Raw genomic sequence first — 18,533 nt, forward strand, 5'->3', positions numbered from 1 at the left:
TAATGTTCTCTTTTAGCAGAGGCTAAAAGTAAGTGACGGCTTACTTTGCAGGAAAAAAAGTATTAATCTGGAGTAGCTTTTGGACATGCATGCAACTTGTTTCCCACAGTGCTCCCTGAAGAGTGGTGCAGGGAAGCGATAGTTACACCAACATATTATTTGCAATCTTGTGCCTCTTTGGATACTGGCAGAATTCATTAAACATATGCTTTGAAAAGGTCTTGTACCGCAGAAATACTGCAGAAGGAAATATTGTACTCTTAACTAAGGCTTTATAAGCAGACTTCTCATGGAGAAGGTGATGATGCCAAAGATCTTTATTTCTTACGGCATAACAGAACCTAAAGCAAGCTTTCATGTTCTACCTACCTGGAGCTCTAACATACAATGAAAAGCTCTCTAAAATTGCTTTAGCTTGTTGTTAACTCTCTTAAAGCAGTTGAGCATTGTATTTCTTTATTGATGAAGTTTGTGTTGTCTGTGTTCATCATAGCTATATGGTGCTCTGCCATGGCCTTCTAAGACCAATTTCAAAAAAGAAAATACTGGGTTAACAATCTTCAGCTGTGCTAGGCCGCTACCCTGATCTGAATTTATCATGCATTGGGGAACTGTGTAGCAACTTCAAAGGATATCTGTATTGTGAAACTGGCATATGGGAAGTCAAACATAAGCATATGACATTTCTTACAGAGACACTGGCTATGAAAGGATTGACCTTGAACTGTTTAGGGAAGAAGGAAGAAGCATACGAATTTGTTCGTAAAGGACTTCGTAATGATGTGAAGAGTCACGTCTGTATCCTTTGAAACATAACCTGACCTTTTTGCTCTGTGTTCTCACTGTTGTGTGTATGATCCTGTTGCTGTATGAGTTCATATTTCTGCAGTACATAAGATTCACTGTATATATTTTTTGTGCATAGACCACATTAATTTGCAATTGAATGCTTGAAATAAGGTTTTATTTTCCTTTCTACAATTCTGTAGAATCTGTAAGAAAAATAAAATGTCTTACATATAAGTGTCTCTTACTTACACAAAGACCATCTATGATACTTGCTTTCTGCAGAAAATAACAAATTCTGGCCTTTTCTAAAGGTACATTTTTTTTAACATGGTATAAGAAGTCCAGCGTAGATGTGCTATGAAAATACTTATTTTGCTACTAAGACTTAGTGATAGTGGTTTAGGTCTACTGGCTTGACACATCTCTTCAAAGAGGTTGTCTTTCACAAATGTGTACCCGTGAAACACTTAGGAGCTGCACGAGAACTTTGGGAGTAGCTTCTGTTTGTTATGCCAAGGCTCAGAGGCTACTTTAGGTTTACACAGAATGACTAATTTGCTCCACGTGCACTTCAGATGCATGTGAAGTCTATTCAGGGGCAGACTTCCCATGAAATCTTGAAGTTTTTGCCATCCAAAAAATATTCCTGTTGTATCACAGTTGGGAGAAACACTTTGTGATTGCCATCCACTTAAGACAAGGGGTTTGCTGTTTACACTCTTTCCTATATTAAACCTTCAGGGAGTCTGAGGTTGGAGGGGGAAAAAAACAAAAACAAACCAAGCATATGGAGGACATCAGGGTTACTGGAGAGCTGCCATAGAACAAATAAATATAACTTGTGCTTCTTGGTCTATAGGAATTTAATGTTAGATCATGAAAGCTGAACATCTAAGGAATAAGAAAGTTATTTTAATCTGTATGTAAGAACTTTTATATCTTAAATTAGGGAGTAAAAGATTCAGGGTATGTGGGAGGAGAGCTTGAGGGTTCTGATTCCGAAGCAAAACAGCAGAGTGGGATCTATCAGCATCCCTAACTCTTACTGCAATCCACACTGACTCTTAAAATTGCTCAGAAGACTCGCCTGCAGATGCTGGAGGGCTCAGTGGAAGAATCAGTGCTGTGTCGAGTCTGATTTGGTGAGGGAGGAAAGGGGACACTTCCCTGATTTGGGTTTAAAAAATTGACTTCATTATGAATTTAGTGGATTTTTGTCCCTGCTTTACTGACTCATTAAACTTCTCTTAGGGTAAGAGGGCTACAAGTGTGTTCTGTTTTCTGATACAGGTGTTCTTTTTTTGGGCTACATCCATGGTAATAGTCTTTAGAACTAGCTCTGACTTGCAAGTGAGAAGATTCAACTTCCTGCCTTCTATTGTATTGTTCCAGTTCTACAGAGTTCCCTCATAAGCTGTGAGTTACCTGTCTGTGCCGAATTGCTTTTCTAGTGAGTGGAAGGTAGCTGACACTGAATTAATTCTAGGCCAGACATCTAAGGATTGTCACAGTTCTTTCAGTTGTTGTCTTGTGGTATTTTAAGAAATAGCAAGCCTGTTCTATTACCACACTTGAAAGGTAACTAACTGCTGTAGCATCACTGTCTACATCTCTGAATCTCTCCTGATGGTGGGCTGTAGTATGTAGGAGAAGTCAAGGCTGGAAGACAACATACTGTAGACTGAGGAAATTGAGATCTGAGGCTGAGCCTTTTAACAAAGGTTCCTTCTATAGCATTTGCAAATGCTTGTGATCAGCCATAAAGTTCTGATGAATGCTCGAAGCCCTACTTATCCTCAGTATTACCTGAGCGGAGCTCAGAAAGTTCTCTAAAATAATGTTTAAATAGCCTCTGATTTACATGAGCTTAATGCTTGTTCTTTGGATTAAAGGGAGTGGCTGGGGGTATCTACTCAAGTCATCTCACTCCAGTAGCTGATTTCAAGGAGACACAAAATACATCTACATACTCTTTTTCCCTTAGAGTAACTTTCTAAGGTGCCTATGCTCTTTTTTTTTCGGTTGTGATTTTTTTATTTTTTGAAAGGCACTTGATAGAGGGTGATTAAAATAAAGCTAGTCACCTCAGTGTTCTGATTTGGGGAAGAATAGAATAAGGTTTTAATTCTTATGCAATGTTAAGCAGTTCCCCTTAGTGGCATTGAAAGTTGGGGGAAGAATGACTATTCAAAACTATTTAGGAGTCCAGGCGTCTTTTTTAATCAAATTATGGATGAGTTTTGGCCCATTCTGCATATAACATGAATCATGGTTGGGTTAGAGCTCCAGGCTTATTTAAAGAGTAGATGTTTCAGAAAGCAGCATGTTGTATTTTCAGGATACTGTAGTCACATATACAAAATACCACCAGTTTATTGTAGGAGATAGTTCTGGCCACTTCTGCGTATTGTTTTATTGGCTGTATCAGCTGCTATAACTTCTTATGCTTGGTAGTAGTACAGACTTATTTCCGAATGGGTTTATGCTTTTTACATTGATTGCTTGGTGAAGTATGTGACTTGCACAGAGTTAAGCTAGATTACCAGTTGGGTAACAGTAATGGTTCCTGATATGTTACTCAAAGCATCCTTTTTTCCCAAGTACACACAAATTCTTGTGGAGTGAATCTTTCTACTCAGCGGTTCTATCAGCTGTTTATAAAGCTGGTTTGTTAAGGTACTACATGTGCCTTTGAACCATGCCCTGAATACTTGAACTCAAAGATGGTAAGGCAGGTTTTCTAGAGAGAAGTAAGGGTATTAGACCACCTGTTACCACCCCATCCAACCTCGTTTTGTCCCCTTCTCATCTTTAGTCTTAAGCCATCGTAGCACAGTCTCAAAGATGCGTTTGAAGTTTTTCTTTGCCATGCAGCCAGCTGAGATGAGTTTGTTCCGGTAGAAACATAAAACAGAGTCTCTTGCTTGTGTATTATAAGTTTCCTTCGGGTTATTAATTGTTGCATCCTTTTTTCTTTTTGCTGGGATCATGTTGATATCATTACTATTCTTCATAATTACAGATCTCCTTTAACTCTTAATAGCTAGAGCTTACTTCAGGAGTTGAGTCTTGAGAGAAGGAATTTGTCATGTGGTTCTGTTTCCTAGATTAATCCGACCAGGTTAACCCACTGAAATTTTTGATGTGCTTTGAGGGAAGGGCTGCTTCTGTTTCAAGTCAGTAGGACAGGAGCCCTTGTTAAATTTTTGGCTGTTAGCCCTATGAGCTATTTGTAGCCGTCTCTTTTATTGAGAGTGAGTAAAGGATGCATATACCTCCCTCGAAGATTTACAGTGTTTTGCTGCTTTGGATGGTGTGTGGAAGAAGCTGATGAGAGAACTTTTGAGCTGTTTTTAATTTGAGGATCAAAATAACTTCAGAATTACTACTGTGGAAGATTCTGCCTCAATGAGCAGCTACTTACCTGGAGTAGCAAACAGTAGATCATGCCAAGTAATCTTTCTTTTCATACGGCTCCTGGAGACTGACGCAAACACACTCAGTGTAATGTGTTGCTATGACACCTGTTGGTTTCATACTTTGAATTCAAAGTCTTTCCAGGGTAAAAGAGGATGCATGAGAAAGGAAAGTCTATTGAAATGACACAGTAGCGCTGGAAATCTGAGATGCTGTGAATCTGACAAGGATGTTTGGCACCCAGAAAGAGACAGACATGTTAGAGTTTCCTTTTTCAGTGAAATAAAGTATAGCTCTGCGTTTATCACTTACTGTAAAATCTGGAGGCTAATTGAGGTTGCAGATAGGCAAGTAGGGAAGAGTAAAACTTTTATAGCAATTGTATTGGTAGAATGAGACATTTCTGGAATCAATTTCTACTGTAATTACACTAGTGTTGTAAACAATATACCTCAAGGAATAACTCTTCTTTATCTATCAGATTATGAACCACAATCTCGTTTGTATAATTTAATGTTTTGGGGGGGGGGGGATTTAGTGAATGTGACTTTACAGAATATTGGGAGTGATTTTATTGCTAATTTGGAAGCATGTAATGTTTAAAGATGTATATCAGTAAACTCAGTAATTTGCAGTAATCAAACTCAATTTATACAGTGCTGATCTTCAAGAAAAATATCGAGTTATTTGGTCTGTAACACATGTGCACTGCAGTTACTTTGTACAACTTCTGAGTAAGTCTTCCTTAACACGCATTAGGTTGGCATGTGTATGGTCTGTTGCAGCGTTCTGATAAGAAATACGATGAAGCTATCAAATGCTATCGGAATGCACTCAAACTAGATAAAGACAATCTACAGATCTTGAGAGATCTCTCTCTCTTGCAGATTCAGATGAGGGATTTAGAAGGATACAGAGTAAGTATTCTATTTAAATTCCTATGTAATTCTATTACTGTTAGTATTCATCTATTAATCTGTTATTAATTTTGTTAGTGCTAGTAATTCTGTTTTGTTTTGTTTACTATTTCAAAGTAGAAAGTGTTTTGAGCTCTTGTCTGGGAAAGCATGAAAATGAACGGCTGCAGAGCTCCATGTAAAGTTGAGAACGGACTCCAGAAGTACAGTTACCCTGCACAATTTAGTTTGTGGATCACCTTTTAAAGCTGTAGTTCTCAACTGTTTTAAATTCATTAGATGCCTAGCTATTATTTGCACCTAAGCTCTTTTACTTAACCTTGACCTTGGGTCCCTACTCTTTACATTTTGGCTCTGTTGAGTAAAAATAAAAAACTTAAGACTTGCAAAATTTAATAAGTAAGAGTACTTGCTGTGTTAGTGTGAAGTACTACAAGCAGTGTTTTGGTGGTATATGCTGAAGGTGTTCTTGGTGAAAAATATGTAAAAAGCATTGGAACTTTTTAGATCATGTAACAAAAATGAGCAGTGAAATAAAATACCATTATGGTTTTGTGAGGATTTTTCTTTCCTTAATCCTAATGACTTTTCATTTTTTTATTCATTTGTCTTTATTAGAGTAGAGATCTCTATGCTGTAGGAACCAGCTTTGCAAAAATTTCTGTGTTCTTCTGAAAGGGTGGTGTTTCAAGAAACAAAGTATTAAAAACATCAATTTAAAGTATTGTGGGTGAAGTTGTCTCTTTTATGGAATTTTGAAAGATACTTCACTCTGATGCTAAAACTGCTTTGAATCTATCTTGAAGGGCATTGCTAATCACTGTGGTTGTGCCCCCCTCCCAAAAAAAGAAAAGAAACAAATGAACTTGAAACCATGTTGATGTTTAGAGTTCATGGACCACTGAGGACTTAACGTAACTAGATATGTAAAGAAAACCAGATTGTTTTACTGAGCATGTGGGAGATTTTGTCTTGTGGTACTTCAGTTCTTGAATCCCAAAAGAAATTTTTATCATAAATAAAAGTTTAGAATTTGCCTAACAATCAAGTCAGGGTTGCGAAGGTGGCTAAAGTGAACTGACTGCCAAAGGGGAAGATGTTGTTTCTATTCATATGAAGCAGAGGACTGGACTGTGGGCTATGGCATTAGCTGGTCTTCAGTGAGCATGCTAAATTCACTAATACAAGACAAGAAGATAACCCTCTGGGTTACGGAGTTGGACCGGTTCAGGAATGGGGTCTGAGAAGTGCTGGAGCAGTGTGAGGATCGGAACCTCATGCCTGGGCATGAGGAGAGCAGGTCTGCCCTTTCAGTAGCAGTAAGCTCACATTTTCTGATGGAAACTTTTCTCAGAGATTCCAAAGCTCTATTTTTGGAAAGAATTTAGGCCCTTAAGAGGTATTTTTGAAAATGATACCTTTTATGTAGCAACAGATAGATGTAATGCTTCATGCTGTAACTCCTATATGTTTAGAATCTAATCCGCAGGTTTATGTATCGTGAACATGCTGCTTTTCACTATGTTAGAATTTCAAAAACTGCTGAACTTAGAGCTTCTTTTAAAATATTAGCAGTGGTGACACTAAATCATCAAAACGATTTGATGACTTTTTAACATCTGTGTTGATTTAAGTTACTTTGCTTTTACTCAAGGAGACAAGATACCAGCTACTCCAGTTGCGCCCCACACAACGGGCTTCCTGGATTGGATATGCAATTGCATATCATTTGTTGAAAGACTATGATATGGCCTTAAAACTACTTGAAGAGTTTAGAAAAACCCAACAGGTAAGACTTGCTATTATAGAAAGAAAACACTTGCTTTTTGTATAGAAGAGACAGAGTCTGAGTAACTACAGTTAAGAATTAGGAAGGAATTTCTGTTATTTGTGGAGGTTTTTGCTTTTAGCATTTAGCTCCTTGGAACATCTTCCAGTAGCTAGCAGCTGATGCAAATTATATAGGCTTACTTGTTCCCTGGGAACAGAATTGAGGATGTAAGAACAGGCTAATGTGGAAACTTAATAACTTAACATTTATGAGACTTTTAACCAAAGAAAACATGTAAAAGGAACCCGTCTCTTGAAATATAGCAGTTAAAATTTCAAAAAATACTGTTTAACATTGGAGATGTGTTCATTCTCTTTCTTTCTGTTTATCCTGAGGTAATCTGAATGTGGTTATGTCTCTGATGCAAAGAAAATGAAAATAAACTGTTTCGTTGTTTTGTATGCATCTGTGCATTATGCACTTGAAATCTGTAGTTGGTGTCAATGCAGCATGAGAGGCGAGTTAGGGGGTGTGTGTCCTTTTTTGAGAAAAGGATTGATGTCACTGAAACTTGTTGGGAATAAATCAAATGATATGATGGTAACATCACTGAATGAAAGAGATCTAAAAGAGATATTATTCACTTGTTCTGTTATTTATAACTCTGAACCATAAACTCTGAATTCAAACAGAACAGAATGGATGTGTTGATTATTCTGGAACGTGGAAAGAAGAATCGTGTTTATGGAGGTCTTTGGCTTGGGAGACATGCTGGAAGTATCATGCAACAAGCACTAAGATATTACCTGTCTTATAGATTGTGATTTTTTTCTTCGTTAACAAAAAGGTCATATCCTATCTGATAACTGCTTCTGACTCTCAGATGCAGTTTAGACTTTTTAATTAATTGCTGAGAGAGACCAGTGTTTGTATCCTGAGAATATATAATGTGGTCAGCAGAAGACATTGCAAGCCAGGGATTTATAAACTCGCTGTTTCGAAAGCTGTAACACTAGTGTTGTATTAAAAACTTAAAGAATTTAAACGAAAATCGGGTCATCGCTTAAGAGTGTTTGAGAGCGAAAAAACATGGTTCTACAATGAGTCTTCAAAAGCCCATCTGAATTTAATTTTGAAATGAATGCTGGAATTTGAAATAATACATAATAGATGGTAAAAGGAAAAATTGCAAGTGATAAGTTGTAGAGAATTGTTAGGATTTTTTTAAGGGACTAAGAGCCTAACAGTAGTATTGGTCCTTTGGAGCGAATGGAGGTTATACTGTTAATGCTCTATATTTTCAAAAATATTGTGTGTGAATATGCTTGTATGTGAAAGGAGTCACGATGATATACTGTTCAGTGTCGTTAGCTAAGCGAGATTGAATTATTGTCTACCGCAGAAAAACATTTTATATTTGTGGAATCTATTGTGCAAGTTATCACAGTGTTTAATAAAAAAAAGGCACCTGAGCAGATCTCCACCTCTGATACAAGTTTTTAGTAAAACTCGCAGCATTTGGGAAACTTCCATAAATAGGGAAAGAGTTTGTACAAACAGTGTGAGCTGTTTAACTGTTGCTTAGCGTAATGGTGGTCACAGGCAAATTATGGAAATTATGGAAAAGCTGATCAAGTACTAAAGGATAGAAATATACCATAAATGTCAGGCAGCACAAGTTTTATAGAAAATCAGTCATGTCAAGCCTTTTATCTTTTGTTGAAGCAGGTAGATACAGTTATGTGATGTATTGCCCCCTACTTCTCCCAACCCCCCCCCCCCCCCCAAAAAAAAAAAAAGCCTATGTGAAATAAAAATAACCTTTTAGTTTCCCTTTCACTTGCAAGAAGAGAAAGTGGTATGGGCAGTGCTTTTGCACTTTGTTGTGCAGGCACAAGTAGAGCATGACCACTTGAAGAGATATGGCTGTGTTGGGTCCAGAACAGTCCTGGACAAAGTCTGAGCTCAGTTTTGCCATACTTAGCCATTCAGAGTTCTCAAATCTGCTGTTTTTGCTGTCACTGAGTATTTAACAGTCCCTGGATGCCTTGAGCCAGTTTTACACTGATGCTGCACTTAAAACGATTGAGTTTAGAATATTCCATGGATCTCAGAGAAGGTACACTTCTTTCTGACTTTACCTTCCAATTCTCTCCTCTTGTCATATGCTTTGTATTCACTCAGGCTTAATATGTAAACTTTTGTAACTTATTGATTGAATATTGTATGTCATCAGTCAAGCTGGTAAAAGGATGGTTGAATGACTAAAGGGTTTCACAGTGGGAATTTTCGTGAAGCCAGTGTTTCTAAGGAGTTTCATGGCCATTTGAATTAAGCCTGATATAAATGGCTATTTACCATTGTTGTTAATGAGTAAAGGAGCAAATAGAAAATGTGTTTTGTAAAAGGTGTTGCTGTCATAGTAAACAGTATAAAAAAAAAAAAAAAAAAAGATGATGTAGGGCAATTGTATACATTTACTTGGGCAGCTCAGCGCATATACACGTGATTTAAAACAGCCAATAACAAGTAGTAAAATTAAGGAAAAGATGTGACATTTTAGTGTTGTAGGTGAGTATCTTAAGATGCTCAGATGTATGCATCTTAAGATGTTCAGACGTACTGTAACAAATCTGAGCTAACAAACTGCAAGCTGCTACCCAAAGCAGTAGCATGACTTCTACTGTATGCTCCTGCTGCTTTCTTGTCCGGCACTGTCTGACTCATGGAGGCCTGGTTCAGGAAGCTAAAGTGACAGAAAAATAATTGCTTTTTTGAAGGATTGATTGGCTGGACTGAACAATTGTGAAGTGAGAGCGGGGAAAAAGAAGAAAAGGTTTAGTAGAAGTAACTGAGCTGCCTCTGTTAGTCCAGGATGCAGTTAGTCCAGGATGCAGTTAGTCCAGGATGCAGTTAGTCCAGGATGCAGTTAGTTCGACTTAGCTTATTTTGTTGTAAAATTGTCCCCTCAGTGCAGACTTATGGATGAAAAGCAGTTAAGACCCTTATGTTTTCTATAGAGCACTGATAAAATATTATTGGGAGAGCAAGACTTGCTGATGGCCCTGTTGTTAAAAAAAATATTGGGAACTGAGAACAACAATATGAAAAGATTAGCAGACCAAAGAAAACGCCCTACGATTTAAGGTTGAGATTCTATTTGCTTGCTTTTAGCAGGAAAAAAATAAGATAATTTTAAAGTATAGATACTGTCTTTGTGAAGAATAATAGCTGAGAAGATTGTTTAGTGGAGAAAAACATAAGAACTAATGACTGGAAATTGAATGGCATATTCAAATGATTAATAAAGCACATTTTACCATGGACAGTTTTATGCTAATTGTTAAGTTGTTATCATGGGAAATTGTGGATTTTCTCTCTTTGTTTCTAGATCAGCACTGCCTGCCATCTGGAAACTGTAAATTAGCCAGATGCATAATATTTCAATCAAAAACAGGTTATGAGACTGAATGCAAATACCACTGCAGGAAATGTAACAGCTTGTGCTGTACAAGATAAATCAGATGATTTAAGTCACTTTAGAATCTGAACTTTGGGAACCAAGGTGTAAAACAATTATGTTACTTGTTTTACTATTGTATATCCCATTTTTGCTTTTTTTCTTTTCCAGAGTTAAATTTTTATTCTTAATTTTTATTTTATTCCTAATTTCTGCATCAGGCCCACAATAACAGATACGGACAGAAAACCTCTGGAGTTTTGAGGGTCTGCTATTAGGTATGTTTTAGCTGCATCTTGTCACATTCTTTCAGTGACATTTATGTTAGGGCATCTCATTGGTTCTAAAGCTTTTTTGGTCTAGGACGGGAAGAAAATTTCTTCTGGAACAGCAGAATTGATTCTAAGAGAAGGTTGGAGATCTCATCCACAAGAATCATAACTTCCCTGGGGGGGGAAAAAAAGTATTGTGCAGTAGTAACAATCATGGTTTAAAAAAACAGTTCTTATAGAATCTGTTTTTCTTTATAAGAGTATCTGAGTGCCCAAGTATGGGGATCACAAGTTGTTTGTCTCCTGAATTGCATATTTAAAGGATAACTTAATTTAATTAGATTTTGAAATTCTCTATTAAAAAGGGGTTTTCTTAACATACTTGTAAAAGTGTGGCTCTGTTCTGAGACTGATGGTCTTGTGCCATTGTGACATGCTTTGAAAGTTGTTGCGGTACTCCGTTTATGTTTTGATGATCTACAAACAATTCACGACGTACCAAAAAGATGTGCTTTATATCTAGGTGCTAGATATAAGGGTATGGTATTGGAGGGAAGGATGCTTTTATAAAGGAAGTAATAGCAGAAGAATTAAATTGGTGCTCTATAGTCTCCGTTCTGTGGTATTGCAGTGAAGATAACTGATAATGCCTGCAGTTGGAGGAAGACATGCTTAAACTGTTAGTCCTGTTGCGTGTGTAAATTCTGTGAAGCAGTGAATGCTCTCAGGGTAACAACGTTTTGTTAGGGTTATTTGGTGTTTAGTTTGAATGAAAATTGAGCAAAGGCGGAAATAAACGCAGATGGCGATAGAGGAAATAGTCTTGATTTTGAAATGGCTAGGATTATGTGCTAGCCACTGACTCAGACACATGCAAAGTTTAGGATATTTATTCCAGTACCCGTTATTTGTTATACTATGCCAACAATTACTAAAAATACTTGAATGCTATTTTCATCCACAGAACTGATGTCCAGAGTTGGATATACACCTTTGCAACACTTTTCAGTTATGTTATCTTTTAGAATATATCTGTCAAAAAAGGAAAAATAGCAGAAGTTTTATTACATTTTCTAAAAATTTACAGTACTGTAAAAGCTGCATCTGAAAATTCAAAGAGTATATTCCAAAAATAATAAATCTTGTACAGTTCATCTGTACTTGGAGGGCTGGAAATAAGACTTTATGACAAGATTCTTTTAATATGAAAATTTCAACCAGTTTAATATGCTTTATTTATTATTAATTATTGCTTCTTTAAGGCAGTGGAGAAGCATTTATTCAGGGAACAGAAAAGTAGTAGTAAACCATTTGGTGACCAATGTGACTTAAGTGTTCATTGCTCGGAAAGAAACAGTTTGTAGTGTCATAGAAAAGGAAATCATTAAGATAATTTATCAAGCTCAACTGCTTCTAATCTGTTTTTGTTCAGGAAAAAAATAAATGTACAGACTATAACTATCTTTCCTTCTACAATATTAAAATCAGAAGTACATTTCATGTGATACTGTTGTGTAGACTTACTGGGCATTGTTTATAGGCTCCTGCATTTGAGCTCTGAAATTCTTGGAATTCAGTGGTAATTGAAGTAGTTTCAGTGTATATTAGTGAAGAGCACTTAATATAAAATAATAATTGTGACTCTGGGAAGAGTGTTCATTGCCTGAATATGTTTTAGGGCGTTCTCCCTTGAAGGGAATGTTTTTGAATGTGTCATTCTGTTTCAGTGGATGATGCATCAAAGGGTGGGGGATGATGTGTCAGTGTTACTATAGCCTGTAGGCAAAGTCCCATGTGTGCAACTGGCAGCAGACCTCAAAAGGATTATCTGTTATTTGAAAACAGTCTTTGCATGCTTGTGTGCTGTACTTCCAGGATGAGTGAAGTATAGGACAGAGTATTTAGCTAGAGAGAAAAGTGCAGGCTTCTTGTCTGGAAAGTACCATTTGTAAAGCTGTACGCAATGTTTGGTTGGCTCTTTCTTTTTTGGAAAGTTTGGTCTGGAATTTTTGGTGTGCTGCAATGAAGTATAGTGATATTCCACAATCCTACTACAGAACTCAGGTCAGAATTACTGTGGAGTATATTAGTCCTTCAGGACAAGTGAGATTACGAAGATCTTTGCAAATTTAATGGAATTGTGCGTGGAAAGACCAAGACTGTTTCTAATTGCCTGACTGTAGTGATAGAAAAAGTGAAACGCAGAGGGGAAAAAAAAGCATATACGCTTTTTAACTCTTCTGTAATAATGAATGAATTTGATCTGTTTATGAATATTGTAAATTTTACATTTTTAACATTTAGATAGGTATATAGATAGGTCTGGTATCTTCTATTGCCTCAATCTCAACTGTGTGCAATATTTATAGAATATGAGATACAAGTAGATGATGCATGTTAACTAACCCTTTGCTCTTTTTTTCCTCCCTCCAGATTCCTCCTAATAAAATAGATTATGAATATAGTGAACTGATTTTATACCAAAATCAAGTGATGAGAGAAGCAGATCTATTTCAAGAGTCTTTAGAACATATAGAGACATATGAAAAGCAGATATGTGATAAGTTAATAGTAGAAGAAATCAAAGGTAAGTTATTGTTTTTCCCCAGCCAATCTTGTTCTAAATTTGTTGCTACTCACTTTCAGATATTATAAAGCATTGAAAAAAATTGTAAAATCTTGAAACAATTTGAAACAGTTATTCTAAGGAAACTAGTAACATTGGACATACAATTACGTGTTGTAATACCTTGGCCTATCAATTGGATAGTGGATGCAGGTAGTTTAATTTCAATTGATACAGGAAAAGAGGAGGTATCAGATACTGATTTTAAAGTGTATAAAGAGGGAGCTTTCTATAAGTTAAAACTAGTATAGCTCAATTTTAATTTAAAGACTAATGAGAGTCTCATGAACGAGAATACTCTGTGGTATAAGTGATTTTAAGGCAAAAGTATCAAATTTGTGCTTTTTTCTTAAACTTTCTAATGCCTTTAGTTGTATTGCTTCACTTAGAAAAAATTAACTTTAGTATTCAGTTAAAATTAAAAACAGCCAACAGTTGTTTTGTGGGTTTGAAGTACTCGTACTTACTTCTGAATATGCAAAATTATGGAGTGCAATAGCATATATTCTTTAACCGCTCATTGCTTGCGCAATCTAACTTACCAGTGTGATTTAAGTGGTTGCAGTTGGTATGAAATATAGGTGTACCCTGTTAGTAAGAAGCAGCACAGTTAGTTGTTGGAGTTCTGGAAGGAAGAGTAGTTGCTTATTTTGCTCTTGGTCTGTGATAATCCCAACAGCTAGTTTCAATACTCAGATATAAACATTCAAGTAAATAAGGTTATTTTTTCAGAGATGCTGAATACCCCCAAATTGTGTTGGACAGCTCAATATGTAGTAACTTCAAATAGCACTTGTAATGCACAAGTAAGTGCCTTTGAAAAATAAAGCCTCTCTTAAAGTATCTAGATATGATTGAGCTCAATTTTATGTTCCTAGTTTTGTAAACTTCAAGCCATCAGTGGTGGGTTTTTTCATGTAATTCACAATTCTTTAAATGGATTGTTTTTAGGAGAAATGTTATTGAAGTTGGGAAGACTAAAAGAAGCTGGTCGAGTATACAAGGAGTTAATTGAGCGCAATGCAGAAAACTGGTGTTACTATGAAGGCTTGGAAAAGGCCCTACAACCTAGTAAGTTATGATAGGCTGATATGTTGAAAATATGTATGATACACAGGTATACTTAAAATTTTGTTTTTCTGGTTGATATGTCGTTGAAGTCTTAGGTTGAAGAAGCTGTTCTCGGCAAAAAATTTTATTCCTGCTAATCTTGAGTAGGGTAGTCCTGTTTATCTGTTTTAAAAAATTTGTTCACTGAAAAAAGATATATGCATGTGAATACCAACAGCAAGTCTTTCTGTAGAACTTGGAGTTAAGTGTGGCATTTGTTAATGTGCTTACTCAAAGAGCCTTTCCTTGGCATGCATGAATGTGGAAACTAAATTGCAGTTCATTGCTACCTGTGTTGTAGCTGATGGTGTTGTGGTACGTGATTGCAGTCGGAGTTGTCGTTTTGAGACTTGTTGGGGTGATACCTCTTTCCACAGACATGTAAAGAAATACTCAAAAAACAGCTGTTTCAGCCTTTTAAAGATATTTAATTTTATTAGAAGCTGGATATTTTTTGGAGGAAAAGGTGATAAAATTTTTTTTTTTTGCTGAAGCTAGTTTCTCTTATTACTGTTCTGTCCTTCCAGGAAAATAGCTAACTACTTTTTTTAAAAAAAATTACGGTTTTGCAGCAATGGATACTGTAATAAATATATTACAGTGGTAACTTTTGCAAGGCTTTACCTATATCAGTCCATGCGTTAGAATGGTTTCCTTATGTTTCACAATTCACTAATTAAAGGAGGTTTTATTTGAGTAATTCTGATGACATCATAAATCATAAGCCCACAAAAATATTAAGAGATACTATAGCTGCATTATAGTTTTCAACCAGCTTCTTTCTAAAAAGTTTTACAGTCTGAATTTAATAAGGTTGGAAAATAGGACTTGTGATTGGAAGATGATTACATTTCTTACATTTATACACAGGCCAGTCTTACCCTTTGACAGTTTTTTCTAGTGTATCCATAGAGTTGAAGATCATGTTTATTATCTCAGAAAATAAGTTATCCAAGTATTTGATTCAATTGAAATACTGAGTGTGGTGACATGTAAATACATACTTCTTAACAAAGACCAATGCAGTATTTTTTGTCTGACGTATTAAAATCCTGATTAAAACTGTACTAATTTATAAAACTAATAATGCTACTTTATTTTTTAGGTGTTCTTAGGACTATTTCCTCCCCCATGGTAAGTTCTGGAGCTCCAACTTGTGACTTCAATTAGGGTTTTTTATATGCTTTAGTTCCAATCCTAACATTGTTTTAATATATGACTCTTAGAATTGCACATCTCTTGGAGCCACTGGGTAACATACCCCCCCCCTCCCCCAACATCAGAGCTCAGTGACAAGATTAAGTTATTTTCCCTATGAAAAGAAACAAGATGTATTTATTAAACATATGTTATGCGGTAGTCTTGATCTGAACATTCAGTTGTACTTAAATTGCTTAGTGAATTTAAAAATCTTTAAGCAAAATTGATTTTAATTATATGAGTGTGGCATTTCAAAAGCAACAGATTAGTTTTATTCAAGTACCACATTGGAGCTCCAAAGCATATTATGGGGGAAAGGGGAGGAGTGGGAAGAAAACCTTAACAAAAACAAAGCTATTTAAATGTGCAGTATTGACAGTTCTGGTGCTGAGTGCTTACCCTGGCAGTATTGTGCCCCTTAGCATATTATATATGCATGCCTTTATGATATTTGTATACCTATGACTTAGAAATACTTAAAGCATTTAGAGAGATATACATCTGTTTCAAACAAATAATATAATGGAAAAACAGTTAACTAAAGCTACGTATATCAAACTACTGTGTGAATGGGTTTATACAGTGTATAACTGAAGGAAAACAAACTAGTACTGTATGTTTGAAGTTGCAAGGCAATGATTCTGTTTTCATTGTAATATTCTTATAGTGGTTAATGCTGGTTCTTACATACTAAATGTGTAGTGTGTTTGCATAAACTGTTTCACACAGTAGTGTTTACGATTAAATGAAAAAAAAGGCTTGAAGTGTTTGAGTTGTCTCAAGTCCAAATTATATGATACGTTTAAATCAATTCTGAATACTTCAGAACCTTTAGAAGAACACATTTTTATCGCTGTTGTTACTTATATCTATTATATTTACTGATAATAGGCACTTTAGAAGAGAGGCTTCAAATTTATGAAGATGTTAGTAAAAGGCATCCCAGAGCAGTTTCACCTAGAAGATTACCTTTAAACTTTGTTTCAGGTAACAAGTTGCCTATCTGTTCCCTAATACCTACTGTCTTTTTGCTTGTTTTTCTTAAGTTTTTTGTCAGGATGTTGAATATGCATTTAATACGTACTTGTACATGTACAGAAATGACATGTATCGCTTTCTGTTGGAATAGACAACAATATTTGTTAAGTGTTTCAGGAGCTGAGAGCAAAAATTCATATGCTCTATTATGACGGTACCAACCACGTTTATTTTCCTTGATAAAACTACAGTACAGAACTGTGTATAGATTTGTAAGAACTCTTACGCGTAATTTCTGTGCTCCAGTACATCATGCAAGTTAGTGGTCATCAGCTAAAAGGTAGAAGTCTAGTAGAATTAGAGGACTAGATTTATATATCCTAGTTTATAAATTGCAATAATGTTCAGTGCTCATTTTAGAGGGGAAAAGTCCAGTTGATCTTGATTCTGCAGCGTAGATTGCTGGGGAAATCTCAAAGTCCATTAGAAGCTAGAAGACTAATTACGGTCTAGCTACCATACAGAAGTAATCCAGAAATCTTTGTACTTTTTTGACTTGTTTGTTTAATATTCTACACTCTGCAGGTGAAGCAAATTCTTTTTGCTTGACCTAGCCCATCCTCAAATTTATGACCTCTGAAACCAGTTCTGAAAGATGCATGTAACAATTCTGATAGTGTAGGTCTGATGACGTTCCTAACAGTTGTGTTAGTGGTGATATACGAGAAAACACCAAATTGATTCCATGAAACTTAGTATCTTATTGGTGTGCAGTGTTTTATTGTAGAACCCTTCAAACGTAAATCTACAATGTAAAGCAACTTTGTGCTTATAATTTAACAAGAATAGGGAAAAAAGGTAGGTCTGCAGTGTTGTATGGAAACACAGTGCATGAATATCCTCAGTTCTGGAGGGAACTTTTTAAAAACAACTGCCCCAAAAACTCCAGAAAGCTATACTCTTCCAACATGGAAGGAAAGACATTAAATGAAATAGTTAATCCCATAAAAACATAGGTTTGGAGTGTAGCTGTATAAACACTGTAGCTCCAGTGGAAAAATTTTGGAAAGAAACGAAGTATACAAATTCAGAAATGTCCACTTGAAAACTAAGTTTGGCTGCAAATTCCCAATATCTCTGCTCATCCTTTTGATTTCTTGAGTTTAGTTTTTAGTTTGGCTCATTTATGGAGCATCGCATGTGCTGTCACTTTAAATATTACACAGTGTAACGATCCTCTTGTGTTGCTCAGAGGCCTAAATGTGCATACATCTCTCTTGTGTACAGTCACAAAACTGTAATTGCATGATAAGAGAATTAGCCATGAAGTTAACACATCCTACTTAAATCCTAGATATTTCAATTTATTTGAAAATACAAGGGCAAAATTTTGTTTCACTTTGGATGTTTTGCTTTGGGTTACTTTATCACTTTTGACAGTCCAGTTTCATAGCTAGTGTTCATTAAATAGATGTGCGTTTGGTAATAATGATTATTTCCTACTTATAACAATACTCTAAATAAAAGCAAAGGAATTCATAGTTAAATGACAGTCAAGAAAAATCTCTCAGTCAATTACCTTTTGCAATATTTCATGACAAATAAGAATTTCCCTGAATTAAAACTTGTGTTTCTGTTATATCCATGACTGACACTAGTTTAATGGATTATAGGACTAGTTTTGGGCCTATGGAAAATCTTCTGATAGGTCTGTATCTGTTTCCCAAATGACTCGTCATTATATTTATAAGTACAGCAGGTCAGAAATTTTGCTGGCAAAACAGTTAATGATGAGAATATAAGGTAAGATAAAGTTAAGGTATAGAAACAAACTTTTGCAGAAATGTATTTGCAAATTGCAAGAGGATTGAATTTTTGGTTGCATGAGGTTGGTGTCCCAGGGCGATCAGTGACCAGCTGCTTGCAGGTGTCATCTGTTGATTCTGAATTGGCTTAAAACACTCTAAACTACAGCCTGGCATTAAAGGGGCAG

The 18,533-nt window shown here is 35.8% G+C and overlaps 1 protein-coding gene across 3 annotated transcripts in view; it reads left to right on the forward strand.

Annotated features, from left to right (window-relative positions):
- The window catches only part of NAA16 (N-alpha-acetyltransferase 16, NatA auxiliary subunit), a 76,647-nt gene that overhangs the window by 14,238 nt on the left and 43,876 nt on the right, over positions 1 to 18,533 (forward strand). For all 3 annotated transcript variants that reach the window (XR_011138594.1, XM_068929723.1, XM_068929724.1), the window contains exons 3-8: positions 694 to 798; positions 4,966 to 5,123; positions 6,778 to 6,912; positions 13,060 to 13,213; positions 14,204 to 14,323; positions 16,454 to 16,549. Coding sequence is in view for 2 of the 3 variants with exons in the window: in XM_068929723.1 (XP_068785824.1) it covers positions 694 to 798; positions 4,966 to 5,123; positions 6,778 to 6,912; positions 13,060 to 13,213; positions 14,204 to 14,323; positions 16,454 to 16,549 (768 nt within the window). In the remaining variant the exon portion in view is untranslated. The remainder of the gene's footprint in view (positions 1 to 693; positions 799 to 4,965; positions 5,124 to 6,777; positions 6,913 to 13,059; positions 13,214 to 14,203; positions 14,324 to 16,453; positions 16,550 to 18,533) is intronic.

This window comes from Struthio camelus, chromosome 1 (genome assembly GCF_040807025.1).
Source record: "Struthio camelus isolate bStrCam1 chromosome 1, bStrCam1.hap1, whole genome shotgun sequence".
NCBI lineage: Eukaryota > Metazoa > Chordata > Aves > Struthioniformes > Struthionidae > Struthio > Struthio camelus.